The 11,471-nt window shown below is 32.7% G+C and overlaps 1 protein-coding gene across 1 annotated transcript; it reads left to right on the forward strand.

The window, feature by feature from the left end:
* Positions 1 to 3,818: 3,818 nt before the first annotated feature.
* On the forward strand, positions 3,819 to 10,675 carry LOC114316808 (amino acid transporter AVT1E). Its single transcript, XM_028263491.2, has 11 exons — positions 3,819 to 4,139; positions 7,183 to 7,481; positions 7,901 to 8,115; positions 8,255 to 8,278; positions 8,360 to 8,540; positions 8,639 to 8,858; positions 9,013 to 9,148; positions 9,596 to 9,761; positions 9,881 to 9,924; positions 10,021 to 10,083; positions 10,201 to 10,675. Exons 1-11 carry the CDS (start codon positions 3,949 to 3,951, stop codon positions 10,294 to 10,296), a joined length of 1,635 nt encoding a protein of 544 aa, XP_028119292.1. The 5' UTR covers positions 3,819 to 3,948; the 3' UTR covers positions 10,297 to 10,675.
* Positions 10,676 to 11,471: the final 796 nt, after the last annotated feature.

Genomic DNA, 11,471 nt, shown 5'->3' on the forward strand with positions numbered 1-11,471 from the left:
AGCTAAACACTAACACTATGGTCCACTTCACAAAGCCCTTTTTACCTCGGCCCACAAAACGGCCAATTACTACGCCTGGGCCTAGCTCGACCCTAATGCACATATAAAACTCCCTCTCAACACCGAAAGTAAATGTTGCCCAGAATTGAACCAAAGACATTAAAAGAACCATTTCATAAAACCCCAAATAAAGATAAATCAAAGAAAATAAACCTATAGAAAACACTCATTCATGGAAACCAACATAAGAGAGAGATGATACCATTAATTAGATTTGTGTTTCTTAACTTAATCAGTTATGTCTGCCCAAACAACTTCTCATCCTTATCCTTTAAAAAAACTTTAAAATTCCAAATGATTTAATGAACCTTTCTCAAAGAATTTCTCTTCCTTCATCCTTCAAAAAAACTTCTTAATCTAGCAAGGATGCTTGGGATCATACACCAAGAACTGCGTATACAATTTAGATTCAAACGTGGGTCATCAAATGAGCTACAATTATCTTTTAGCAACTTGAGCTTTCCAAGAACTGCTAAGTTCAGCTTACAGTCCAACAACTGGAAAGAGATTATGTTACTATTGAAAATACATTACGTGTAAAACAATTCAAGATGTATGGGGAGGAACCCAAAGAAAATAGAAGCAAAGCACAATTTCTTACCATGTACTTAGCATCAACAAAAAGATCATTGACAGCTACAACATCCATGTCATCCCTAGATATTGCTATCCGTAATACCAATCTTCGAATCCAACCAAAACCTGAAAAAGTATGCAATTTGAGTTAGTTCAGTTTTGATAGTCAAAATAACTTCTTAATCTAGCAAGGATGCTATGGATCATACACCAACAATTACTTACAAGGTTAAACTTTTATCGAAGGAAAATAAATTACATACATAATCAATAAACAATTGAAACAAAGAATAGTACGGGATGTTGGTTAAAGAACAACTATAGGAGGCATTGCAGTTGCTTTGATAGGCTGCATATTCCTAGCAATACATTTTCTGTATGGTTTGGACCAAATCATTCTGTGTTCATAACAACATAAGCAAACACTACTCAACTGCACACAGAGGAAACAGTGGATTACTCAACTGTAAGGAAAATGGCTTGCTAGGAACAACAGTACCAAAAATCCTTGACTGAAACTTTGCAGAATTCAAATTGCAATTGAAACCAACAGACGACACCTGAAACGAAATAAAACAATAATAATAACAAAAATGAGAGCAATTTCCATGTTGCACATTGCAATCCATGAGTAGTGAAAACTAAATGATATAATGTGCAAACAAAATTAGAACAAAAAATAAAATAATTAAAAATACACATACAACAAAATTAAGCAAAATTTCAAAAGTTATTGGCAGAATCGGCACCAAACATTCTAACACAAATTTTCTGAAAAAACAAAGAAAGTTCTAAGGTTGAGAATTTAACTGGGAAAAAAAAAACATTACCATTAAGAAATCATTAGACTATTTACCCAATTTATTAAAAACAAAATCATTATACTATTTTTTGAATCAAAACAACCATGAGCAACCATGAAACAAACTCAAAAACATTACCAACCAAGTGATAACCACCATTATGGATTCAAAAAATAAGAATATAAGAATATAATTTGAGAGCTGATATATACCAATCATGAAATTAGAATCAATAAACTCTATTCATTAGCAATCAAAGTAGTAAATGATTCTTCAAAATTCAGTGAAACTAAGGTTTTAGTTCACTCACGATTAGGGTTCTTCACTTTGAATCCTGGAATCTCCTTCACCTTAGAGCTGTCGACTTAACGAAGAAAGATTTTCAACTTGTATTGTTGTCTTAGCAGTAGTGGAGTGAGAGACCTCGATTTATGCTTGGAATATAGCATTCTATGAGGAAGATAACCACAACATGAACAGATATGCTCACAAGATTTGGTAGAAATTAAAAATATATAACCTGTAAACAAAACCCTAATAACCTGTTTGATTATGTTGATTTTCCTTGCGAGCCAAGTTCGAAGTGTCAGGAGCGAGCGAAGAGGAAGGGTTTGATTAAAAAACAAACATAGCCCGACAAAGAGAATCTTACCTTACGAGGCGAGTTTGAGAGGTAGGAATCGAGGACTAGAGAGTAGCTTTGAGAGCGCGCGAAGATGGAGGGTAGGAAAGAAGAAGAACAGAGAGGCATGAAGAGATAAAGAGGGAATGAGGAGGAGCTGTGGGTGAGAATAGAGAGAGAGAGAGGGGAAGGTGATGAGACATGGGTAGATGGGAAGGTTAGGAGAGAAATGTCTGAACCATTAATATAAATTTAGGATTCATCTTAGCCGTTCAATCAAATATATCTCTGATACATTTTATATATTTTCAAAAACCGTTCTGTTTTATTATATATATATATATATACATTTTATAATAATAACCTCAAATGAAACAACTAAAAAGGATATCAATAATTTTGAAATATCCTATTTCATAATTAAGCTCACACATTTACTATATTATGAGTTAGGGTTTATGAGAGCATCTACTTTCATCACCATCCATCCATCTTTCCCAAATTCCACATTCAAAACATACCTAACTTCAAAATCTTGAAAACTCTTTGGTGACAATATTCCGACGGTAACAGTGACAACCATAATTACCTACGCTTCTCCGACAATGATAATGAGTGAAAGTTTTTCTAGCAACCATGAGATGAGAGGAGTACAACAATAAAAGTTCAGAAGATATTCATAGTTTTAATGGTGTTCTTAGCTAAGAGGAGATTGGCTTTGTAAGGGTAAGTTTATTGAAAAAAATGTCAAAAATAATAAAAACTATTCATAATTTTTTCGAGACTAAACTCCCGAATATATGACCAAAATTTGGGAACACAGGCCTGAATATTATTTATTTGTTCAAGAATAGTTAACCGAACATTTTTTATTTGTTCGGAAACAGATAACCAAAACTCGTAGAGATCATAGAACTCACGAAAGGGGAATTTTGAATCAACAACAAAAAAGAACTTACATTTATTTTCTCATATCATAAATAAATATGTGGAGATGAAGTAGTAATCACATTCGTGAGTTTTGTTAGAATTTTTAAAAGTAAGGCTTTTTAGGGTGTGGAAGTGTGCATTTAATTGAATGAGTAGAATATTTTCACAAGAATAATTTTGGTATTATTTAAGGAGAGAAAAGAAATTTTAAAGGTTTCACCCAAAATAATTGAAAGGATGCTAATTAATTCTGAAAAAAGTTTTCAGAAAATTTTATTTTTTCGTTTTCCTTTTTTTTTTATTGATTTTTTTTTAATATTTTAAGCAAATTTTTTAATTTTTAGACATACTTAACATAAATATACCTAAAAAGTAAAAAAATTGTGAAAAAAAACCTTTTAAAAATTCATTAAATACCAAAAATACAAAAAAATACGAGAATTCAATACATTTTTTTGTATTTTTACGTATTTATTAATTTTTTAAAACATTTTTTCACAAATTTTTTACTTTTTAGATATATCTAAGTAAGGTGTGTCTTAAAAAAGTAAAAAATGCTTAAAATTTTAAAAAGATTCACTAAAAATAAAAAATAAAAAAATACAAAAAATAAAAAATAAAAATTTTAAAAAACTTATTCCAGAAAATTCAAACTAAACGCGCTGAATGGTAGCCTGATAACAAAATTCTCATTTTATTTTTCTTTATTTTTTTTTGCCCCTCATACGGTTCTTTCTTTTTCTTTTCATAATCTGAATTTTTTTATTTATTAAGCTTGATTGTCAAACAAAAGCGCAAATCACGAACAATAATCTCAAAGCAGACAATGTCACAATAACATGCAGAGAAGATCACGAGATGTGCGTGTTCATCAATCATCGTGAAAACTTACATAGACTACATATATAAATAAATCAAAAAAAAATATATATATATATATACATTGAATCAAATACGATGAACAAGGACGAGGATTTCGGGCCGGATCGAAGGATCGAGTTTGAAACCGATGACGAAGAAAACCAGGCCGAAAGGGATTGTGAGAACAACGACGACGACGACGACGACACTGATTCCGATGGCATTGTTCCTTCTCCAACCCCTTCAAATTCTAACATCATTGAAACCTTATGGCCTCAAAGTTTCAGGTATATAATGTGTTTCAATTTCGTGTAATATATAATGAGTATTTGATAAATGGCAACATTAGGTGTTAATTCATACTTGGAATGTGTCTTTTTGATCTCCTTCTTCTACCTTGTTTTCCTCATTTGATGAATTTGTGCTCTTGCATTAGTACTAAGATAAGTGATGATCGTTACATTATTTAAATCTCAATAATCAAAGATTATTTTCAATGGTGAGTGGGTTTGATGTACATATTGAATTATAAAAACCCTAACGGTGTTATATTTTTTTTTTTTTTTTTGATGATTTGATGAATGAAGAAGATGAATTGAATTTGATAACTGTTAATAATATGGGCATCTTTTGGGAAAATAATAATAAATAAACAAAACATTACAAAGCTTCACAGCCTTCTGAGTTGTATGCTTTATATAATAGTATAGATGAATGGAAGGATAGAATCATTTGAGAGCTTCTTTGTGTTCCACATTTTCAATGTACAGGGATTCAACTCCTTTATTTTCTTCACATATTGAAAATATTGCTGATCATAGCAAGCAAATGCGTGGGGAATATCATCAAGCTGGAAATTTTGATCAAAATGGTTATAAAATTTGAGCCCTGTATCCCCTTGTGGTCACAAATTTGACATGAGTTTGATGACAGAGGACATTGAAGAACAAATAACACCAAGAAGGCTTGAAGAAGTTCGAGGCTGATATAATGGATGATAATAATTTCAAAGTTCTATTTAGTGTGTTTGGTTTGAGTTTTTTGGATTAAGTTTTTTGAAAATTGAGTTTTTTAATTTTTGTGTTTTTTTTTTTGTTTTTAGTGAATATTTTTAAAATTTTAAACATTTTTTTTACTTTTTTAGATACACCTTATTTAGATGTATCCAAAAAGTAAAAAAATTATAAAAAAATATTTTTAAAAATTAATAAATACATAAAAATATAAAAAATGTATTGAATTCTCGTATTTTTTTTTATATTTTTGATATTTAGTGAATTTTTAAAAGATTTTTTTCAATTTTTTTTTTACTTTTTAGGTATATTTATGTTAGGTATGTCTAAAAATTAAAAAAATTACTTAAAATATTAAAAAAAATCAGTAAAAACAAAAAAAACACGAAAAATAAGAAAGTAAAATTTTCTAAAAAGTGTTTTTGAAAAAAAGATAACCAAGCAAGGCGATTGGAATCAGGTCGGATATTAGAATATATGCCAGTGCTGAACCGTCCATGTCCACATTGATTTGGAGTCGACTGTGAGCTGATTGGTCAAGTTCATAGGATAAAAGAAATGATTGTAGTTCAGTAAAGGTGACTGGAGAGGATAGAACCATGATGGCAGTGGGAAACGATTCATAATCAAGGTCTTAGCAACAAAGCCATTAAGGCCTTAAAGAACGAGATTAGTTTCCATAACAAGCTGTTTATTTATAACAGCCAATTGATCAACCAAATCGTTGATTGCAAGTATTTGCTAATAAAGTGGGAATCTTTCTTGGTAAATTGAAGAGTAGTGAAGATGAAGAGCTTGTCGGCTGGATGGAGCAGAAAAAGCTGTTTCATGAGTGAACCAAGAAAGGTTGTTCTAAGATTTTTATTAACGTGCCTTGGTTCTTTATCTGTGAACCAAAAAATCCTGACTTCTTTATTGTGTGGGCACTAAGGTTTTAAAAAGTGACTGCAACCGTTACGTAACGGCTGTGGTGATTACCGTCACCCGTTACGGCTACTATAGTGATGTGACGAAAATTCACATGTGTAGCGGCCATTTTGGTGTTACATAATGGCCATAGTGGTACCGTGACAGCCTGTCAAACACCGTTACACCATTTTACAATATCTGAACAGCTTTCTTTTTTCCAAAAAAAAAAAAAAAAAAAAAAAAACTTACAAAAAAAGAACATATACTTAAGTGATCGAAGCCCCTAAAAAATATCTTATATGATTTTTTTTTCTTTATAATTTTTTTTTTAATTTATGACACAATTTTAATTTTATAATCCTTTCATTTAATAGTTGTGAATATTTTTTATTCAGTTAGTTTAGGTATTGCTAAAAAATAATTTGTAGACATTTAAAATCAATTATTCTTAAAATTATTAACTATTAAAATAAAATGTAAAAAACTTCTTTTATAGTGATATGAAATGAAATATATTGCATCATACTTAAAATTTAACAAAAATTGATCAAAATTTATTTTAAATCCCAATAAATGGATTCTAAAAAAAATATGTGTATCAATAAGTTTTCTTCAAATTGTGTGAAAAATAAAAAAAAAATCAAGGTTCTGGTTACCGCAGCCGTTATGCTACAGCCTTTACACTCCGCAACCGCTATCGTGTCACCACAACCGTTATAGAGACCGCAACCTCTTTTCAAAACCTTGGTGGGCACTATAAAGAACTCTAGGATTTTATTAATGTGACCACACATTGGGTTTGCTATGTATAGTATATTTATATGCAAGGTATGATGTTGGTTTTCATATACAAGAATTGAAGGATGCAAATGACAGATGTGAGTACTAGAATCACTTGAGAACTTCTTTGTGTTCCACATTTTCAATGTTTAGATATTTTGACTCTTTCATTTTCTTCACATGTAGTATCAATTGACAACTTGAGCTCCTTTATCAATTGGATTGGTTTGTGAATTTTACTTGTTTGTGAGTCTGTCACAGATAGCTCCTCAAAATCTTGTGCACTGCAAGGATGCATTGACTAAGAAACGCAGACAATAAGGAAATCTTTTGGTTTCTTAATTCTTGCAGTATTGTCTGTATGAAATAGATTGCTGATTAGCTGAGTCCAATTATTTTCCAATTTATATGAATATGCTCTAACAGCAATTGAGGCTTCAGACCTAAGGAAGGTGATTAGGGGTGCTTGTTGGAGGTGGAAAAGATCATGAATGTTTGGAAGCATAATTGTTATTCTTTTTTATTTTTATTTTTTTGGTTTCCTTAATGAAACTGTTGTCAAACCAACCAAGATTTTTGAAACATCTGAATTAATGATTTTTAACTTACATTTGGCCTGTGTTTACAGGCAGTCCATGGATTTGTACACAAGCCTGACTTCACCCTCTGTTAGCTTAATAACTGGGACAAGTTTGACGAGAATAAGCGCCTCCTTCTTGACTTCATTCCACAAGAAATCTCAGACTTCAGGGCCTGACTCTTCTGTCAATAAACCCCTCATTTCTGTGTCAAGCTTGGACTCGGAAGAAGTGCCTACCTCGTACCTCCCTGAAAAGTTATCTGCTACTTCCCATCTGTCAGGGTTTCCTAGTAATGAATTGCCTCCCCCACAGCAGCAGTGTTCTTATGCACAATCACTTCTTAACGGTGAAATTTATATATTCTTTCACTCATGTTTGTTCTAATTATGAGACAACCCCAAACAGAAGTCCCAAATATTGTGGTCCTTAATCAAGTAGCAATATACTTCCCACATTGATTAAGCAAAAGACACCAAATATCCAATTGTTGAACTATTATAAACCCCATTGCAGCCCTTCAAGATTTAGGGCGTATTTGATGAAACTAATTTTTTTTTTAGTACTGAAATATTGAAGTATTGGATTTTAAAATATGATACATAACAATCAGTGATAAGTAAAGTGTTTTTTTACTTAAAATTAAAATTTGTTTGCAATCAATTCTCAGATTTAAGTCACAGGCAAGTATGCATTGTCCAATACACTTAATTGTGAAACAACAATACACTTTCAGTTTTAAGTGCTTAATTGTGTTATCAAATGCAGCAATCAATGTTCTATGCGGTATAGGACTCCTTTCAACTCCTTATGCACTCAAAGAAGGAGGGTGGTGGGGCCTCATAATTCTATTTATCCTCTGTATCATCACATGCTATACTGGAATTTTGATGAAGAGGTGTTTAGAAAGCTCTCCTCACCTCCAAACTTACCCGGATATTGGACAGGCTGCTTTTGGGATCCCTGGTCGTGTATGCTTAGCTGTAAGTCTGATTTGAATATCATATGTTTAAATCTGCGGTTGCATAGATGAACATGATACAGTTAATGACTTTAATTTCATTAGCAAAAAAGACTGTTAATTGTTGGGCAAAACTGATACTTGGGTTTTGGTTAATGCAGATAATCTTATACATAGAGTTATATGTAAGTGTGCCACACACTCCACACTTCTTTGATTGCAGTTTAATAATACCAGTTTAATAACTCGTAGTTTTTTTTTTGTAGTCAACTTGCGTGGAGTACTTAATTATGATGAGTGATAATCTTTCAGCATTGTTCCCAAATGCCCAAATGAATTTCTCTGGGATTCATCTTGATTCTTATCAACTCTGCACGATCATATCGACTCTTTTCATTCTTCCAACTGTTTGGCTTCGAAACCTTAGCTTGCTATCATATGTTTCAGGTTTCTACTCCAAAGTTCTCTTCCTACTTTCCTTTGCATTAATATCCAAGTTGCATGTTTGGGCTACAGATACTGATCTTTGCAGCATTTGTTTTCAGTTGGAGGAGTGCTTACAGCTGTGCTGGTGTCACTTTGCTTATTATGGGTTGGGGTGGTTGACCAAGTCGGGTTTCATCCAAATGGGACACCTTTTGAATTTGCAAAGCTTCCTGTCGTAATTGGTCTATTTGGCTTCTGCTTTGGAAGCCATTCAGTTTTTCCAAATATCTATTCTTCCATGAAGGAACCATCACAGTTTCCCTCTGTTCTAATAGCCAGGTGATCATTGTTTCATCTCGGTCCAATCCTGAACTTGTCATGAGGCAAACTCATTGAAACTGTTTTACAAATTCTGAATTTGAAATGACATGGCTTGTTTTATGAGATTTTGAAAATACTTTCATTTGCCTAACATTTGTTTACTCTGCTGCAGCTTTTTAGCATCTGGTTTTCTGTATGCTGGGGTTGGAATATGTGGCTTTCTGATGTTTGGTGACTCGACTAAATCTCAGTTTACCTTAAACATGCCCACAAATTTTGTTGCTACCAAAGTCGCAGGATGGACCACGGTACGAAAAGAAACTCATTCTAGATACAACTAATAAGTATAGTTGTTCTACATGTCTCACCTCTCAAACCCCCATTTCTCTGTTCCTCCCTCATCTCCTTTTTAACGGAGCCTTCTTTTTTCACATATCCCTGCATTGGGAGTCTCATGTGATCCTGCTAGCGTCAGCACTACGGGATTCTTAAGAACGGGGCCCTTTAATATTGATTGTATGACTATTTTCTAAAAGCAAAAACCTTGGTGTCTATTTGGGGTTGCATATTACAACTTGCTGGCGCCTGCACTACGAGTCTGTCTGGATACGCAGTTTCTGATAAGAGTTATAGGACCTTTTCCCAGAAGCCCTCCGGTTTTCATTTGGGATTGGGTGCAGACCTGCTGATGTCGGTGCTACAGGTTCATCCATAGTACGCAACTTTTAATGTATTTTGATTTACTTCTATTTTAGGTTGCTTCTCCTGTCACAAAGTATGCCTTGACAATTACCCCTGTGGCATTCAGTCTGGAGGAACTCTTGCCTTCACCTTGGTTTAGATCTTATGGAATGTCAATACTCATCAGAACAACTTTAGTGCTCTCAACTTCAGTTGTGGCATTGACATTTCCATACTTTGGTAAGAACTTCCATTTCGCATACTCAATTGATTCTAAGCATTCATTAAGTTTCACAATCTAAGGGGGGCAACAAACGTGATATCTTGTTAGCTAAGCTGTTATGTAAATATGACTGCAGGATCTGTGATGGCTCTCATTGGATCTTTCCTTGTTATGCTTGTAGTAAGTTTCGCATCTTCGTTTTTACACTTCAATGTCCTTGACATGGTAGATACATTACCTTAATGATTAACTTCACTGCTTGATCTTCAATTGTAGGCTCTAATTTTCCCTTGTGCATGCTATCTCAGCATTTGCCGTGACAGATTAACAAAGTTACAGGTGAACATTTTTTCTTTGCCGGCATTTGCTATGATTTCAAATAATCTTTTTTCCTTGCTTCTAGGAAGTTTTAGTATTAATGACTACCTTGATAATTTTTATATTTTGTTTCTGCAGATTTCGGTTTGCATTTTTATAATCATTGCAGGAATTACATGTGCTATTGTTGGCACATATTCAGCAGTTACAGGTATAGCTGATCAGAGGGTATGATGACATCATGACAGTTAAAGGGCAACCCCGACTCTACTTCTTCACATATCTCTTTTTGTACCCATGCAAGCTTGTGAAAACTCCATTTCATACCCAAACAACTGATACAAGCCGTCGAGAAGATATAATCATCAAAACCTCAGAGGGAAGACTGGCTGGAAAGGGTTTTTTTGTTTTTTTTGTTTTATGCTTTTGAGCAGAAACAGAAGTTTATATTAGATTAAAGAAAGAGTACAGGAAGTATTCCGTATATTACATGTTGATAATGGAGGCCTTTAATGGCAAACCTTTTGGCTAAGATTCATTCCATTTTATTGGAATATTTGTAAATTCTTTTTGAAGAAGGTGATAAGCATATCAGAGTTATTATTGATACACACATGCTTTTGTTTTTCCTGATATATGATACTAAGGATACTGTATGATGGGTCGTTTTGCACCCCAAAAATAAATACTAAGTTGTACTAAATTCTTTAGAATAATGGTAAATTCAAGTATCGATTCACAATGACAAATGTGAAATTAAACTAATTTAATTGTTAAATTCTTAATTTAATTTTGATTAAAAAGATGATGATTCATAAACTAAAAATAACTAAAATAAAATAAGAATTTAACCTAACAATTAAAAGTAAAGTTGAGATTACTGATTTTTGGAAAAAACCTAAGGTAATAAATTCACGATTAGTCACATAAATAAGGTCTCAATTTGAAAATTAATTATGTAACGGTTTGAACCAAATAATATTTTGCTACTACAAGTCCGAAGAATTGATCAAGAGAATTATCACGTTCAATATATATGCACGAACTATCTCAAGTAGCACGTGTCGTTCACTCTAAACTAGGATAGCAATGCGATTCGTTCTTTGTAGTATGGCTCGTCTCATACCTTGAATATGAAAGCAAAGAAAACCATTGTATGAAAAGCATTCAACAATCATAGAAAGAAGAATACTTGAAGAAATAATGGGAAATATATTTAAAAACTTCTTCAATACCATACAACTTGTTCAAACCGTTACAAAATCAAAAAAAAAAAAAACCCTATTTACTTGGCTAAGGTTTCATCAAAACCTTAGAAATAGAAGTCTAGCTACTCATGGAGGAGTGGGAAGAGGTAGAGGAAGAGAGTATCACCATGGAAGATTTTTTTGAAGCTTGGAATTCATCCC

The sequence above is a fragment of the Camellia sinensis genome, chromosome 3 (assembly GCF_055761805.1).
Source record: "Camellia sinensis isolate YWXY chromosome 3, ASM5576180v1, whole genome shotgun sequence".
Taxonomy (NCBI): Eukaryota; Viridiplantae; Streptophyta; class Magnoliopsida; order Ericales; family Theaceae; genus Camellia; species Camellia sinensis.

Bases quoted from the DNA above. Each gene is read 5' to 3' on its own strand.
- LOC114316808 (XM_028263491.2), top strand. From the start codon at position 3,949: ATGAACAAGGACGAGGATTTCGGGCCGGATCGAAGGATCGAGTTTGAA. The intron at 8,279-8,359 runs GTAAGTGTGCCA...TTTTTTTTGTAG, and splicing joins TCTTATACATAGAGTTATAT to TCAACTTGCGTGGAGTACTT. The intron at 9,149-9,595 runs GTACGAAAAGAA...CTTCTATTTTAG, and splicing joins AAGTCGCAGGATGGACCACG to GTTGCTTCTCCTGTCACAAA.